Raw genomic sequence first — 18,341 nt, 5'->3', positions numbered from 1 at the left:
GTTGTTTTTACCCTTATTATTATATTTATAGCAATTTAAAACTTCATTAATAATACAATAGAATTTAAAAATCGCAAGTCTTACTAATTACCATTTTTAGTCTATTAATTATCAATTTGCCGCACTTTTAGACGATAAAGGTATTACAAATGACCTTTCAATCTTCACAAATAAAAATTTTTAGCTATCAATTTTATTTTAATTCGAAAATCATTTAAAATGCTTCCGTTCAATAACTATATTCCTGAATTCTACATAATTGTGTGGAACTTAAAAAAAATTGTAATAATTTTCTTATTAAATACAAAATTTATTATTAATCTCTTAACTATATACAAAACATTTTATTGAATATTTTAATATTACTTATTCATTAATAGGAAATAATTCATCCCAAACTACAAGTCGATCTTCATTTGGTGGATCACTCGTTTCACATGCTTCATTTATATAAAATGTTTTAATATTTCGTTTTGTTGTTGGAGTCCAATATGTTTCACATATAATTTCTCTTTTATTATTCTTTTTCATATTAGGATTACCAAATCTAGCAAAATTTATTAAATATTTATTAAGTTTTTTCATCATATTATAATCTGAATCATTTCTATTTTGAAATACCGGAGCACAATCATTAAAATTAAATAGATAGATGAGTGTGTCATCATGGTGTACAAAATATGGTTTACCATTATTATCTTTCGTGGCACATGAATAATTTCCTTTATAATCAAATCTATAATAATAAATATTAATATATTGACTTGCCAAATGAACTAATCTATGTACACTGAAATTAATTACAGCATCACTAAACAAATCACCTAATTTTGTTTTACTTTCAATATTAATTTTTTCATTATTAAAATAACTTTGTTTAAATCGATTACTTATATAATCTGATTGATTAGAGTTACCATATCCAAATAATTTTGGAGCTATATTATTAAAATTTTCACTAATATCATTTAATAATTCTGTATTATTTGATAAAATATAACCTTGATCTTTATATTCATCTTTTGTTATACCAATTATAATTGGTACTTTATGAAATTCACCTATTTTAAATAAAATTACAGGATGATTAATCATAAATTTTTCTTGACCAAAATTTTTTTCAATTTCGTAATTCCATTCTAAATCTGGAAAACAATTTCCATCCCATTTTGCACCAATTTCTATTAATTTTTCCCATGGTTTTTTGCGTAAACATTTAATCATTTCATCATTATGATCAATTGGACATTCAACTGATTTAGCAAGAATTTTTGTTAAATTAACATTATTAGTAGGCCATTGTGATGTTGTTGATCCACTTAATGCAACAATTCTATGAAATAGATTTTTTGACATAGGCGATACTAAATGTAATGTTGCAGACATTGCACCAGCACTATGTCCAATTAATGTTACTGAATTCGGATTACCACCAAAATAATGAATATTATTTTGAATCCATTTCAATACTAAAACTTGATCTTTAAAACCATAATTTCCGGTAGCATGTTTACTTCCGCTACTTATAAATCCTAATGGTCCTAATCTATAATTAAATGTAACTAAAACGATATCATTATCGAGTAAATATTTTGGTTTATAACTAAAACTATTTCCACTGCCATATTTATATCCGCCACCATGTATAAAAACTAATACAGATGAATTACCATCCATTGATTTAGTGTAAACATTTAATGTTAAACAATCTTCTGATATTGTTAAATCTTTAATTTCATTTAAATTTTTTATTGGTTGTGGACAAATATGACCATCTCTTCTTGCATCCAATAAATTATTCCATTTTCCATATGGTTCAGGATCTTTAAAACGTTTTCTACCAACTGGTGGTTTAGCATATGGTATACCACGAAATGAGTAAATATCGTGACCATTATTACTCTTTAATATTCTTCCTAAAATTTGTAAATTAGAATTTATAATTTCACCATTTTTTTCAATTTTTGTTGCTTCACATGAAATAAATGACAAAAATATTATTGTAATTTGTAATGACAAATTTACAAATAATAAAATTAATGAAAATTTCTTCATCTTATCAATTCAATATATTGGAATACAACTGGAATTGGCTAAAATATTTTGGTTTTTAAAATGATAACTTTTTGATTTTGACATATTGAACTTGAAATAAAATTATTATCAGTAGTATTGAGAGAGATACAGAATAAGAGAGAGAGAGATAGAATGATCGTTTTGAACCAATTAAAGTAAAATTACATGAAATTGTGTTTCGAATGTTTACAATTTCAATTTATTCCAATTTATTAAATGTTAAATACAATATACAACTGTAATATCAACTGTAGCAGCCAGAAGACACATACATATACACATACACATTGTGTCATCGTAGCTATTAGGCTATTAAATATTCAATTTATTTATTTTATAGTAAATTAGAGCCAGCAACTTTTCTTATCACGATTATTGCCCTACTTTTTATACTACGCGGTTAGTATAATGTCTTTATAATCTCTTAAAGTGTTATAGTAATTTCATAATAAATATAATTTAACAGATTATAAATTTATTCAATTATATTTATGTTGTGTATTAAATAACAAATTTGCAACCACGTGCTCTCTGTATCATGTATGAATCCGAGAAAACGAAAAAATGTTTGTTTTTCAAGGTTGCTATTTTAATTTCAAATGTAATAGTGTCATAATATAGTTCATATTTTAATCGCAGTGAATATTAAATAGAAAAATATTTCCAAATACAATTTCTATTTACATAAAATAAATTTTGGAATAAAATTAATATTATTTAATCTCATAACTTGAACTTGAACTTCTGCAAAATTTTATATTTTGTTTTGGAAAATTAAATTTCTTAATATGTAGTCGTTCATATAATCAACACAATCAGATCTTAATTTACATAATTTTTATTTAAGTGGAAAAGTATGTATGTACATTTAATAAAGATTTTGGCAGTGTTATAAAACAAACTTTTAAGTATTTCCGAATAAATTGCCTTTTTAAGGGAATTGCAAGCATTGTAAGCATTGAGAAGCTCTGGTAAATATCGAATACATATTTCAATTTGTAGTTAGAAAAAAATTAATTTTAGTTCTGCCATTTGAAAAAAAAAAATTGCAAGTTCGTAATGGACCATAAGCTACAAGAGATTATACTTGAGTTAATATCAAAAAAAGCCATAATCGAAATGAGCACTATTTTCTTAATATTCCAGAATAACTTCTATTAAAGTGCATCAAAATCTGAATTTTCAAATGTATGCCTCACGTCTAACAAGTAATTTCATTCACATTCATGTTTGATTTAAATTCAAACATGTTCAAACGAAAACATATGCAAATTTAAAATTTTTATAAAAAATTCAAAAATTTATTTTATTTCATAATCCATATTAATCCATTGAGAAAATATTTCATACTAGCGTACAATTATAGTTCTTTATCACTAACTGGAAATAGTTTATCCCAAACTGCAAATATCTTTTTATTATGTGGTTCACCCATCGAACATGTTTTATCAATATGGAACATTTTCATATCATCTTTTGTCGATGGTAACCATTTTGTTGTGCATATTGGTTCATCTGTATTTCCATTAGGATTACCATAATTCGATAAATTCACAATATATTTAGTAAATTTTTTCGTTACTTGTAAATCGTCTTCAACATCAGTAAAATCATCAGTACATGTCTCATAACCAAATAAATAAATTAAAACATCACTGTGATCTACATATAATGGTTTACCATTATTATCTTTCGTGGCACATGAATAATGTCCTGCATAATCTAATCTAAAATAATAAACATCTTCATATTTACGTGCCAAATCAACTAATCTATGAACACCATAATTTATTAAAGCATCACTAACTATATCACCTATTCCTTTTTCGGATGAAGTGTCAATTTTTCCACCATTAAAATAAAGTTTTCGAAGCTCATCACTAATATGATTTGCTTTATCAGTACCAGGTGGATGGTAACCAAATAAGAAAGGTGCAACATTATTAAAATTTGTATCCATTTCATTTAATAAATTTGGTCGTTTAACTGCTTTAGGTCCTCGTTCAGCAAATTCATCTATAGTAATACCGGTAATTATAGGTACTTTATAAAATTCACCTTTTTCAAATAAAACAGATGGATGTTCTATCATAAATCTTTCTTGTCCAAAATCTTTTTCTAATTCAACATTCCATTGCATATCTGGCATTTGATTTTCATCCCATTTAGCACCTACTGCTATAAAATCTTCCCATGGTTTTTCACGTAAGCATTCAATCATTTTTTCATCACTATCAATTGAACAATTAACTGATACTGCTAATTTTTTGGTCAAATCTTCATTATAAAGTGTCCATTGATTTGTTCCGGAACCACTTAATGCAACTGCTCTATGAAAAAGATTTTTTGACATTGGTGATACCATATGAAGTGTTACTGACATTGATCCAGCACTATGACCAATTAATGTTACTGAATTTGGATTACCACCAAAACGATGAATATTATTTTGTATCCATTTTAAAGCTGTAACTTGATCTTTAAGACCATAATTTGATGTAGCTTTCTCAGTTCCACTATTAACAAAACCGAGTGCACCCAATCTATAGTTGAATGTAACTAATACAACATCTTCATCAAGAATAAATTCTGGTGCATAATGATAACTATGTGCAGTACCATATCTTAATCCACCACCATGAATAAAAGCAAATACAGTTTTATTACCTTCCATTGATGGTGTATAAACATTAATAGTTAAACAATCTTCAGACATTTTTAAATCACCGAGCTCATTTAAATCATTTTCAATTTGAGGACAAATTGCACTATCTTTTGTTGCATCCAATATTTCATTCCATTCTCCATATGGTTCAGGATCTTTAAAACGTCTTTCACCAATCGGTGGCTTAGCATATGGTATACCACGAAAAGAATAAAATGATTTACCACCATGACTTTTCATAAGAAGCCCCTTCAGTTTTAAATCGGAATTTATAAAAACATCTGAATCAGGAATAGTTCCGCAAACAGAAAATTTGGCAAATATAATTAATTTCGCCAAAGTTAATAAAATTATAAAACTAAATTTTTCCATTTTTAGTTGATGAATATTGTAAAGCAACTGATTTAATTATTTTAAGATGAGGAGTTAAATAGGATTATTTTAGCATGAAATGAATCTGTGATTTTAGTGCAACATGATATGTCATCATTATTTGAATTGCAGTAAAACTACTTTATTTTTGTGTTTAAATATTAATTTTTGTTATTTGTGCTTTCTTGTCTTTTACCTTTCTTTATTCGTAAATGAATCTTATATTATTCGAAATTAAATCGTTAGAAATTTGAGTAAAACTTGAAAATCTATTGGCTAAGTCGATATTCTTAATCTTAGCTTAAGTCTACATCAAAGTTATAATTGAAACTAATCGTAAAATTATCTGCAAATCAATTTAGATGTAGAAAAATTGAAGTAATTGATTAGCTCTTTTATATTTACCCGATAAATCAAAAATTTTTTGGTAAAATATTTGGGTTGGAATATCAATTGACCCAGGTTTTCTGCAATACCACTCAAATTTACCCAAATAATTCTACTACATTTAAATTAAAATTATATAATAACGACAACACTGTTAAAACCATTAATACAAAGAATATTATTTAAAAATTATCATATTGCTCTTATCAAATTTTGACTCCTTTTAAAATATTATTTTGTTTATTTTGCATTTTAAACCCTAATATATTTAGATTAACATAAAAATTAGACCTTAAATTTAATTTATTATAAACACCTACATGACATTTGCAAAAATAATTTTTATTAAAATAAAAACTTGAGATTATTATTAATCGTACATTACGTAACGCAAATTGAAATATTTTAATTTCCATTTTATATCATCTCTCTCCTAAATCATCTCTCACATAAAATTTTATATACAGCGATTTTTATTTAAATTTTTGTATTAATTTTTAAAAATTTAGAGATACATATGTATATTCTAAAAATCCAAAGCCATCTCTAAAAATCAAGTAAAAGCCATCTAAGCGTCTCCAAAAATAAGAAGAATTTATTCAAAATGAGAATATGTCAACTCTGTTATAGTGCCAGTCCCATACTCGCAGACGAATTATTGAGAGAGTTATTAAGAGAGCAAATTGAAATTAAAAGAGAGTTTTCACAGTCACAATTTCGGCCATAGTTTCTTCAAATAAAAACCAGGAAGCACACATAAATTAACAATTATTAGAGTTATATGGTTAGGTATGGTAAAAACTTAAAAAATTTAAAAAATTTCGGCTGAATTATACCTTATGCGAACGAACATATTCAAACAGAGAGGACTAAATAAATCTGCATTAAAATTTGAATGGAATTCATAGTACAACATACGAACGTCGGTCTCATACCTGAAAATATTTTAATTTAGTAAGCTACATGTAGTGTTATACCTGAATTACTAGAAATCAGGAATAACACTATGGTGTCAAATCGGAATATAATAAATTACCACTGCAATTGTGTTAGAAGGGTTGTTAAAAGAAGCTGTTGTGAATAATGTTATCAATTTTAATGAATTTAAATTATAAAAAAAATTCTATTCTCAATTTTTATTAATAAGTTCTATGAAACAACTACTGATTGCATTTCTTTCAACACTTTTATATAAATTCAATTATCCACACCAGTAGGAAACAATTCATTCCAAATAGTAAACCTGTCCTCATATGGTGGAACATCTATTTTACATAAATTTTCATCTATATAAAGTGTTTTAATATTATTTTTTACAGATGGTAACCAATCAATTGAACACATTAATTCATTATTATTCATTGTATTTACATTAGGATCACCAGATCTTGAAAAATTCACCAAATATTGAATAAATTTCTTCGCTACAATATACTCAGGAGTAGTTTGATTGAATTTAGGAGCACAATTTTTGTAATTAAATAAATATATTAAGAGATCATCATGATGAATGTAACCAGGTTCACCATTTTTATAATATGAACATGTATAACGTCCTTTATAATCAAATCTATAATAATAAACATCGATGTACTGACTTGTTAATTGAACAAACCGATGAACACCAAAATTAATGAGAGCATCACTAAATAATTCACCAAATTCTGTTTCTGTTGATATTCCAATTTTTTTATCATTAAAATAAAGTTCTTTCAATCTTTTACTAATTGATAAAGTTTTATCATTTTCAGAAATTCCATAACCAAAAATTTGTGGTGCTAAATTATAAAAATCATCATTAATATTATTCAAGAAATGTTCATTTAATGTTATAAAATATCCTTTATCTTTGTATTCATCTTTTGTTATACCAGCTATTACAGATACTCTATTAAATTCACCTTTTTCAAAAAGAACTGTTGGATTTTCAATAATAAATCTTTCTTGACCAAAATCTTGTTCAATTTCATAATTCCATTCCATATCTGGTAAATAATTTTCATCCCAATTACCTGCAATAGCAATTATTTGTTCCCATGGTTTTTCACGTAAACAATCAATCATTTCACCACCATTATCATATGGGCATTGAACAGACTTAGCTAAAGTTTTTGTTAAATTAACATTATCAACACGCCACTGATTTGTTGTTGATCCACTCAATGCAATAATTCTATGAAAAAGATTTTTTGACATTGGTGATACCATATGTAATGTAACAGACATAGAACCGGCACTATGTCCAACCAAAGTTACTGAATTTGGATTACCACCGAAATGATGAATATTATCGCGAACCCATTTTAAAACTAAAACTTGATCTTTAAAACCATAATTGCCGGTAGCATCTTTAGTTCCACTACTAACAAAACCGAATGGACCCAATCGATAATTAAATGTTACTAGTACAATATCTTCATTTAAGAAATATTCTGGTTGAATATGTAAACTATTACCGGTTCCATATCTTAATCCACCACCATGTATAAAAACAATAACACTTTTATTACCCACCATAGATGATGTATAAACATTTAATTTAAGACAATCTTCTGTTATTTTTAAATGTGGCACATCATCTAATGCAGTATCTTGAATATCTTTGGGTTGTAAACATGCGCTTACATCATTTGTTGCATCTAATATCTCGTTCCATGCTTCAATTGGTACAGGATCTTTAAAACGTCTATCACCAATTGGTGGTTTAGCATATGCTATTCCACGAAAAGCATAAAAATGTTTATCTTCTCTTGTTTTCAAAATACTTCCTAAAATATTTAAATTGTAATTCAATACAGTTCTTTCATCAGAAATATTTTCATTCGAAACAGAATTTTCGAAAAGCATTGATAAGACAACCAAAATAATAAAAATAGATCCGAAATGTTTCATGTTGCCGGTGTAAAAATGAAACAAAACTGATCTCGTATTTATTTTTTAGTTAGAATTTTAAAAAAAAAACTAACTAATAATTTTTCCAAGTTCATATTTCGTTATCTCCTTAAAAAAATTTAATAAACATTTACAAATTTTACAAATAAATTTTACAAATAAGTTGAGCAATCAAGCACCATTTGAGATTCCTGGAAATTGTATTGATAATAGTTCTGGTCTCCAGTAAGTTTGGAAATGTTTATATTAATTAAAATTAAATACAGGAAATAAGATACGCAAGGGGGAAGAGTTAAGTTACTCAAACCAATGGTTTTTAGAGTAGCACGCATTATGTTAATATTTAAAATAAAAAATTGACAGAAATTTTCAGAACTTTCGAAGACAAGAATTTTCAACACTTTTACTAATATAACATTAGACAAGCAGTGATTTTACCTGGAAGAGATTTAATCTTAATTTTTGATAACAACACAATATATTTTTCTTATCATTAGAAATTCCAAACAGCTGGTCAGTTCACAATCAATAACTGCCCGAGAATTTCAATATGTCTATCTACAACTCTGGTATTGATGAAAACAGTGAATTCGAAGAGGTAACCTGACATTTTATAATATTATTTTTTTCGGATAGAGCAAGTTAAGAAATTTCTACGATTACAGAATTATAAAAATCGTCATGTATTTTGCACGCAATCAATTTTCTTAATCATAATAAATTTTCTTAGAGACGTACAGGATGACAAACGGTCGAAAAATGTTGAAAATTTACTAAAAATTAAAAATATTCACAGTAAAAAATTCAAAACTATAAAATTAATGTCATATTCAATTGATTGCTTTCACACTTCGAAGTGGACTTTTACAAACCAGGCAATTAATAAAAATATTACAATAAAAATTTTCACTTTTAACCTGCAACTGGTGAGAAAAATGCTAAAGTCTAAGTAGTTATCTTTAAATTAAGTAATTAACCGTAACATGAAATGTGCCCATGAAGCTTATAAAAGATTCGCAGTAAATTAAAATTTCATTAAGCTTTTCTACTTCTTCATTCATTATGAAAAATTAATAATTATGAATTTTCGTAATGCACAAATAAAAGTTACTAAAAATTCACTGAGCTCTTAAATTCATTCAAAGTGAGGTCATACTCACCTTGAAATTTCAAAACGCGTTTGCTATTTACTAACAATAATAAACTCATGAAATGATAAAAACTTTTTTGAATTTATTTCTTGTGTCTTTTCTTTAACTTAAGCAAATCTTAGTTATTTTCTTTGATTGGAAATAATTCGTCCCAAAGGGTAAGCCTGTCTTGATATGGTGGTTCATCAACTTTTGAAATTTCATTAATATAGTAAGTTTTTATATTTTCTTTTGTAGACGGTGTCCAATAAGATTCATCATCTTTACTCTTATCACCATTAGGATTGCCGGATTGTGCAAAATTTTTTAAAAATTTAATAAATTTCTTCATCACTAAATATTCAGGATCTTCTTTTTTAAATTCTGGTGCACAATAAGGATAAACGAAAAGATAAAAAAGAATATCTCCATGATAAACATAAAATGGTTCACCATAACTTTTACTATATGAACATGTATAACGGCCTTTATAATCAAATCTATAGAAGTAAACATCAATATGTTGACTTGCCAATTGTACAAATCTATGAACGCCATGATTAATTAAAGCATCACTAAATAAATTACTTAAATTTGTTTCGGTTACAACTCCAATTCTTTGATCTTTGAAATAGAAATCTCTTAAACGTTCACTAATTGTCTTTGATTCTTCTACATCAGAATAATTATAACCAAGGCAATTTGGTGCTACCTTATTAAAATTTTCATTAAATTCATTCAAAAGATATGTGTCTAAAATAATTTTATGACCTTGATCTGCAAATTCATCTCTTGTTGTTCCTATAATTACTGGTATTTTGAAGAAATTCCCATTTCTATATAATACTGATGGATTTTCATTAATAAATTGCTCCTGACCAAAATCTTTTTCAAGTTCAACATTCCATTCTAAATCTGCTAATCCATTTTCATCCCATTTTGAACATGCTTCTATAATATCTTCCCACGGTTTTTTACGTAAACATTCAACTAATTCCTTACTATCATTTACTGGACAATTGACAGATTCTGCCAAAGTTTGAGTTAAATGTGAATTTTGACCTTTCCAATGATGTGTTGAAGAAGCACTCAATGCAATTACTCTATGAAAAAGATTTTTTGACATTGGTGATGCCATGTGAAGTGTAGCAGATATAGCACCGGCACTATGTCCAATTAATGTTATTAAATCGGGATTACCACCAAAACCTTTGATATTATCACGAACCCATTTTAATACCAAAACTTGATCCTTAAAACCAAAATTTCCAGTAGCCTCTTTAGAATCAGTTGAAAGAAATCCAAATGGTCCTAATCTATAATTAAATATAACGAAAACAATGTCCTCATCTAGCAAATATTTTGGATTATAAATTAAACTGTTTCCTGTACCATATTTAAAACCACCACCATGTATATAAACCAATACGGGTTTATTATCTTCCAGAGATTTTGTATAAACGTTTAATGTTAAGCAATCTTCTGACATTGTTAAATTAAATTCATTATACATATTTTGTGGACATAGATTTCTATCTTTTCTAGCATCTAATAAACCTTCCCATTCTCCATACGGTTCAGGATCTTTAAAACGCCTTTCACCAATTGGAGGTTTAGCATATGGTATTCCACGAAATGCAAAAAAATCTTTACCCTCTTCAGTTGTTAAAATTTTACCAATGATTTGTAGATCAGCACTTTTTATGTCGTCATCAGCAAGAGAAATATCTTCACATAAAATAGACGACGAAAATAAAATCAGCGCGATGCTGATTTTAAAAATAAAATATGCGAGCAATTTCATTTCTACAGTTTTAATCGATCGTTCCGCTCTTACTAAACACTCACTCAATAAACATATTTTTTGAGAGTCTATCTTCAAAGTGAATGCATTTTATTAATTGAATGTTATCAATAAAATAAATGTTGAGTGTTGACAATTATATTTAAATAGAGTAGCCTTACAAAAAAATGTTCATAACTTGATTTGCAACATAGTCTAGAGAAAAGAGAGAAATTCAAGGAAAATTTCTAGTCTTCACTGATTATGTAAAGTTTTTAACTAATTTTATAGTGTAAGGGAAACATTCAAACTTTAAAATTTCATAATTCCATAAAAAAAAACATAAAAAATTTATTATTTTAGCAATTAATACAATTCACAATGTGAGGTGATAAAAATTTTTTTGTTTATGCGACGAAAAATTGAAAATTAAAATAATTCTTTCACATTTCTACTACAATACAGTTATAATTATAAATATCTACTACATTAGATTTTGAAAGAAATGGTAACACTGATTGAAACTTTAAATTATTCGTTTGCTTTTGTAATAAGCATAAAATTTGTATCAATTTTAAAAACTGAGCTTTTTTTTAAATTCAAAGAAAATTGTATCTTTTTATGACGAAAGCAATGTTTTGTTGTCATTTATTTTCGAGTTTCACGACAAATTTATGAGTACAAGTGTGTATAAACAAATTCAGAATTATTTTTCCTGTTAAGCGATGACGGTATTTGCAAAAGTGTGTTATGCTTATTGAAAATTTCAGACTTAGCAAAAACGTGAACTTCATTTGTCTTTTTTTTGTTTGTTCTTGAGTTTATGTTGAAATTCTATTACTTTTCTGTAATTGGAAAGAGTTCATCCCAAAGAGTAAGTCTATCCTGGAATGGTGGCCCATCAATTTTTGAAATTTCATCAATATAGTAAGTTTTTATATTTCCTTTCTTAGATGGCACCCAATATAATTCATCACCTTTGTTTTTATCGCCATTAGGATTGCCTGATTCTGCAAAATTTATTACAAATTTTATAAATTTTTTCATTATTAAATATTCGGGATCTTCTCTTTTAAATTCTGGTGCACAATTTGGATATTCGAATAAATAAAGAAGAATATCTACATGATCGATATAAAATGGATCACCATTTTCTCTTGGTGATGAACATGTATAACGTCCTCTATAGTCAAGTCTAAAGAAGTAAACATCAATATATTGACTTGCCAATTGAACGAAACGATGAACACCATGAACTATTAAAGCATCGCTAAATAAATTACCTAGATTTGTTTCTGTTTCAAATCCAATTTTTTGATTTTTAAAATAAAAATCTCGTAAATGGTAACTAATATTTTTTGATTCTTCCATATTAGAAAAATTATAACCAAAATATTGTGGTGCTAACAAGTCAAAATTTTCATTCAATTCTGCCACAAGTTTTGAATTCAATAAAAACTTATAAGCTTGATTTGCCATTTCATCTTTTGTTATACCTATTAAAACTGGTATCTTAGAAAATTCTTCATTTTTATATAATATAGATGGATCTTTGGTTATAAATCTGTCTTGACCAAAATCTTTTTCAATTTCAACATTCCACTCCAAATCTGCTAATCTATTTTCATCAAATTTTACGCATGCTTCTATAATTTCTTTCAATGGTCTTCCACGTAAACATTGAACCATTTCCTGGCCATCATTTTCTGGACATTGAACTAATTCTGCTAACTTTTGAGTCCAATAAAAATTTTGTGCTTTAAAATGATGAGTTGCTGATCCACTCAAAGCAATTAGTCGATGAAAGAGATTTTTTGACATTGGTGATACCATATGAAGTGTGGCTGATAAAGCGCCGGCACTATGTCCAATTAATGTTACTAAATCTGAATTGCCGCCAAAATGTTTAATATTATCGCGAACCCACTTTAAAACTAATACTTGGTCCTTAAAAGCAAAATTTCCAGTTGCATCTTTGGAATCACTCGATAGAAAACCAAATGGTCCTAATCTATAATTAAATGTTACTAAAACAATTTCTTCATCCAATAAATATTGAGGGCCATGAACTAAACTACTTCCGCTACCAAATTTGTATGCACCACCATGTATATAAACCAAAACAGGTTTGTTACCATTTTGCATTGATTTTGTAAAAACGTTTAATATGAGACAATCTTCAGAAAATGTTGAATTTGACAGTTTACTCGGTTGCGCACATTCATTGCCATCTTTTCTCGCATCTAGTAAGCCATTCCATTTTCCATATGGCTCAGGATCTTTAAAACGTCTTTCACCAGTCGGAGGCTTAGCATATGGTATTCCACGAAAGGCAAAATAATCTTTACCGTTATACGTTTTTAAAATTTTTCCAACGATTCGTAAATTATTATTTATCACATCATTATTATTAACGGTATAGAGATCTTTGGATAAGACACACGAGGCGAATAAAAACAATGTAAAAATTTGAAAATAATATTTTAAAAATTTCATTTTTTGTGCTGTGTGCGCTCGATAATTTTGATTTTACTAAATAAATTTTAAAAAAATCCATAACTTAAATGAGATTTCTTAATGAATTAGAAAAGATAAAATGTTATCACTTAAAATATTTTACATGAAAAAGTAAGTAGAACAGTTTTACATGTTGATTGATTGAGTAAAATAAAATAATTACAATTTATCTTATTCGTCAGATTGCAGTATACATGTTACGAGGTCAATTAGTTAGTTGGTAAAAAGGACAGGGGGGAGAGGTGTCCACTCAATACTAGGTCAAGAGAGGGCCCATATTCTCGCAGAAAGCGTCTTCTTCTTCGCATCAGAGCGGGTCACTCACAAATCATCTGTAGTACATCCTCCACCACATCGATGTTTCGACATCTCCTCCGAACATCCGATAAGAAAATGTCCAGCATCCTTACCATCTTTTTTAACGTTAAAGAGATGTAAAATAAAATTAATTTTTTCAGAATTATTTGACTTTTCGTTTACGATTTAAGAATTTGTTGCTTAATTCTCAAAATGTATCCCGTAAAATCATCAACTCTTAGCCAAATTACAACTAATTATAAGCAGAGCAGTTATTACGCCACAACAGTTAAAAGCAAAAAGCGTTGAGTATTAAACTTTATAATTCAGCAGATGGCTCGATAGTTTAAAAAAAAAACAGCAATAACAACAGAGACGGCATCTTTTATAAAGCGTCTTACTTAATTAATTTAAACCGTTAATCTTAAAATTCCAAAATTCTTAAAATTTTCACATTATCGTTGAAATCTTGAAAGTTTCAAGTAAAAAATTAACATTCTGTAAGCATCCAACTTTAAGATTACTCAAAGTACTAACTCAAAGAGAATCTAATCTGACATTAATACCAGTCATTAAGGTGCTTTAGAAATATTTGATTTTTAATTGCTTTTATATAATCAGCGTTAAATTATAATTATGTTTGATTTAGTAATTAGGCGTATAATTATGCTTTTTATGACAGAAGTAATTGTCACTTTTACTTCATTTATTTTCAATTTTAGAAATTTTTCAAGTTGAGCTTTAAGTAAATAAATAAATGAAATGACATTCACTTTTTATTGTTTCTAATTTCAAGAGGATTTCTTATTTAAATTTGAAGTTCAAGGTTGTCATGTAATTGTTTGCGTATTAGGTAAGAAGAAAAACTTATATACTTAAGAGAATTTTATTAAAGTCCAAATGTAAATTCGGGCTACACTCATTCGTTCAAATTACAAAAATTTCAAATTTTTTTAAAAACAAAATTAAAAATTTATTGATAACATGATGAAATTCAAATATTTTAAATATAAATTCAAATTGTTCAGCAAAATATTGTATAGAAAGTGTACGAATTAACGGTGAAAGATCACTGCAATAGGCTACTAACTGTCGAACTTTATAAATAGTTTTTAAATTAAAATCGAAAACACTAAACTTTTTAATTAACTAACAACCTATTAAACAATTTCGTTTGTATTCCCACTAAGTTCCTTAATTGTGTGGAATTGGGAATAGTTCATCCCAAGCAGTAAGCCTATCTTGATATGGTGGTCCATCAAGTTTTGAAATTTCATTAATATAGTAGGTTTTTATATTTTCTTTTGTAGACGGCGCCCAATATAATTCATCATCTTTACTCTTATCACCATTAGGATTTCCGGATTCTGCTAAATTTGTTACGAATCCAATAAATTTCTTCATCATTAAATATTCAGGATCTTCATTTTTTAAATCTGGTGCACATGTATGATATGCAAATAAATAAAGAAGAATATCTTCGTGATACACATAAAATGGTTTGTTATCACTTGTGTAATATGAACATGTAAAACGTCCTTTAAAATCAAATCTATAGAAGTAAACATCAATATGTTGACTTGCCAATTGAACAAAACGATGAACACCATGAATTATTAGAGCATCACTAAATATATTACCTATACTTGCTTCTGTTTCAATTCCAATGTTTTGATCTTTAAAATAAACATTCTTTAATTTTTCACTAATCTTATTTGCTTCATCAATATCAGAAGAATTATAACCAAAATATATTGGTGCTACATGATTAAAATCTTCATTAAGCTCCTCTAATAATTTTGTATTCAATATAATTTTATGACCTTGATCTGCAAATTCATCTTTTGTAATTCCAACCATAACTGGAATTCTACTAAATTCACCATTTTTATATAATACAGATGGATGTTTTGTTATAAATCTCTCTTGACCATAATCCTTCTCAATTTCAACATTCCATTCGATATCAGCTAAACCATTTGCTTCCCATTTAAAACATGCTTTTACAATTTCTTCCCATGGTTTTCCACGTAAACATTTAACCATTTCCTCACTATCATTTACTGGGCACTTAACCATTTCTGCTAATTTCTGAGTCCAATACAAATTTAGGGCTTTCCAATGATGTGTTGCTGCTGCACTTATTGCAACTATTCGATGAAAAAGATTTTTTGACATTGGTGATGCCATATGAAGTGTAGTTGATAAAGCACCGGCACTATGTCCCATTAATGTTACTAAATCGGGATTACCGCCGAAATGCTTAATATTATCCCGAACCCATTTCAAAACTAAAACTTGATCCTTAAAACCAAAATTTCCAGTAGCATCTTTGGAATCGCTCGAAAGAAAACCAAATGGTCCTAATCTATAATTAAATGTTACTAAAACAATATCTTCATCAAGTAGATGTTTTGGACCATTTATCAAACTATTTCCGCTACCATATTTGTAGGCACCACCATGTATGTAAACTAAAACGGGTTTATTACCTTCTAGAGATTTTGTGAAAACATTTAGTACTAGACAGTCTTCTGACATAGGTAAATTGTTTGGATCGTTAATTCCTTGAGGACAAACATTACCATCCTTTCGAGCGTCGTATACACCCTCCCATTTTCCATACGGTTCCGGATCTTTAAAACGTCTTTCACCAATTGGTGGTTTAGCGTATGGTATTCCGCGAAATGAAAAGTAATCCTTACCAGAATGTGTTTTTAAAATTTTACCAACCATTTGTTGATTTATATTTACAATATCGTTTTTTTCAACAACAGGATCATTTTCGCACGAAATTATTGAGAAGAAGAAAATTAACGCGACAATTTTAAGAAAAAAATATTTGAAAAAATTCATTTTAATGGTCGAACGTTGTTCTGTTACTGGCCGAGTTTTTTAAAAAACTCTGTAATATAAATGTATTTTTTATTATTTCTTCTGATCGAACAGGTGCTTGAAAAGTGTATACATTTTTATTGGAATGTAGTAATTTTACGTCATTCTTATAATTCTATTAAATTAACGGAATGAATCACATATTTTTTATAAAATGTTTTAGGTGCTGCAAATAGCAAACCTATTGTTGAATAACAAAAAAATTTTCAACATTTTTAGAGGAGTGCACCTTAAAAATTCCCTATACAGAAACCCAACGACATTGCAGAGTACTCGTATCTACTATACATACAAAGTAGTTTGAATTGATCACTCCACTACATTTAATAATTTAAATTTTTAATTTTCTTTTTTTGTTATTAACTTATTATTAGAAAACTTCTCATATTAATTATTCATTGTTTGTTTTTAAAATAATATTTGCTATTTCAAAATGACTTCGTAATTACTTCTATTCAAGGTCATCAGAAAATTTTAATTCAACTTAGGTAAATAAACCCGTTAATTCGTTTCACATTACATTTAGATTTTTGATATTCAATTTACTGAATACAATTTCATTTAGATAATTCTGCAAACTTTTATGGTTAACAGTAAGTTAAGACTGCTATGTTATTTTCTCAATCAGATTTCTCATTTTTTTCTCAACCAGAAAATAATGAGAGTACTTTCACCCAATTAAAATACATATTTGACAAAAATAACGTACGAAAAACATTTTGTCTTAATTAAAAAGTGGAAAATATTTTATAAAACTGAATTACACTAATTTCACTACTCACAATTCACTATAATTGGCGGCGCGCAACGTTCTAGTAATCGGCTCATTTCTACCATAATCCGTATTGCGGTGGCGAACATTGAAAAGCTCTGCCAACCTCAAATTAATTAAATTTTCCCTAAAAGGCGTCTGTTCAAACAGGTATACATATATATAACAGATATATGTAAATATAGATTTAAACTTCTTTATTTTTTAATATTATAAACTGATGATCAAATTCAATAGGTGACACTTCTAAATTTCATTTATCAAAATTAATTTTAAATTAATTCATTTTATAATTTTGCTTTTAATGAATTCTTATTTTGATAATTAAATTTTTGCTTGATGTATAGAACTAACAAAATTAAAACGTAAATATTTTTGAAAGTATGTATGAAATAATTACCTGCATCCGATTTACCATCTACTTGCAAATATAGTATAACATCTACTCGTTAGTCAGCATTGTATAGCCAACCTGTAATTTTAAATTTGTACATACACATGTCAATAAAATTTGTAAATTCAATATTCATTTTTAAGATTCATAAAATTTTATAA

The 18,341-nt window shown here is 27.3% G+C and overlaps 6 protein-coding genes across 6 annotated transcripts; all 6 read right to left on the bottom strand.

Moving 5' to 3' along the window:
- Positions 1-331: 331 nt before the first annotated feature.
- On the bottom strand, positions 332-2,364 carry LOC129605703 (esterase E4-like). Its single transcript, XM_055515620.1, has 2 exons — positions 2,361-2,364; positions 332-1,970 (listed from the first exon to the last, which is right to left on the bottom strand). Exons 1-2 carry the CDS (start codon positions 2,362-2,364, stop codon positions 367-369), a joined length of 1,608 nt encoding a protein of 535 aa, XP_055371595.1. The 3' UTR covers positions 332-366.
- A 984-nt stretch (positions 2,365-3,348) lies between these two features.
- LOC129605352 (juvenile hormone esterase-like) lies at positions 3,349-5,113 on the bottom strand. Its single transcript, XM_055515050.1, has one exon. The coding sequence runs from the start codon at positions 5,111-5,113 to the stop codon at positions 3,437-3,439; it is 1,677 nt and encodes a 558-aa protein (XP_055371025.1). The 3' UTR covers positions 3,349-3,436.
- Positions 5,114-6,660: 1,547 nt separating this feature from the next.
- Positions 6,661-8,347, bottom strand: LOC129605702 (juvenile hormone esterase-like). The gene has a single exon (XM_055515619.1). The coding sequence runs from the start codon at positions 8,345-8,347 to the stop codon at positions 6,698-6,700; it is 1,650 nt and encodes a 549-aa protein (XP_055371594.1). The 3' UTR covers positions 6,661-6,697.
- A 1,297-nt stretch (positions 8,348-9,644) lies between these two features.
- On the bottom strand, positions 9,645-11,347 carry LOC129605310 (juvenile hormone esterase-like). The gene has a single exon (XM_055514991.1). The coding sequence runs from the start codon at positions 11,324-11,326 to the stop codon at positions 9,662-9,664; it is 1,665 nt and encodes a 554-aa protein (XP_055370966.1). The 5' UTR covers positions 11,327-11,347; the 3' UTR covers positions 9,645-9,661.
- Positions 11,348-11,868: 521 nt separating this feature from the next.
- On the bottom strand, positions 11,869-13,747 carry LOC129605701 (juvenile hormone esterase-like; the record flags this gene model as incomplete). Its single annotated transcript, XM_055515618.1, has 1 exon — positions 11,869-13,747. A coding segment is annotated over one exon (1,605 nt), but the record flags the coding sequence as incomplete, so codon positions are not given.
- Positions 13,748-15,004: 1,257 nt separating this feature from the next.
- On the bottom strand, positions 15,005-16,996 carry LOC129605313 (juvenile hormone esterase-like). The gene has a single exon (XM_055514994.1). It carries the CDS (start codon positions 16,973-16,975, stop codon positions 15,314-15,316), a length of 1,662 nt encoding a protein of 553 aa, XP_055370969.1. The 5' UTR covers positions 16,976-16,996; the 3' UTR covers positions 15,005-15,313.
- Between the last annotated feature and the right edge of the window lie 1,345 nt (positions 16,997-18,341).

This window comes from Condylostylus longicornis, unplaced genomic scaffold (assembly GCF_029603195.1).
Source record: "Condylostylus longicornis isolate FDR11 unplaced genomic scaffold, ASM2960319v2 ptg000013l, whole genome shotgun sequence".
Lineage (NCBI taxonomy): Eukaryota > Metazoa > Arthropoda > Insecta > Diptera > Dolichopodidae > Condylostylus > Condylostylus longicornis.
Note: the sequence above shows the minus strand (reverse complement) of the source record. Positions and strands in the feature narration are given on the sequence as shown.

What these genes read in the sequence shown, in the direction of transcription:
- LOC129605352 (XM_055515050.1), bottom strand. Translation starts at nt 5,113, where the DNA reads ATGGAAAAATTTAGTTTTATAATTTTATTAACTTTGGCGAAATTAATT.
- LOC129605702 (XM_055515619.1), bottom strand. Translation starts at nt 8,347, where the DNA reads ATGCTTTTCGAAAATTCTGTTTCGAATGAAAATATTTCTGATGAAAGA.
- LOC129605310 (XM_055514991.1), bottom strand. Translation starts at nt 11,326, where the DNA reads ATGAAATTGCTCGCATATTTTATTTTTAAAATCAGCATCGCGCTGATT.
- LOC129605313 (XM_055514994.1), bottom strand. Translation starts at nt 16,975, where the DNA reads ATGAATTTTTTCAAATATTTTTTTCTTAAAATTGTCGCGTTAATTTTC.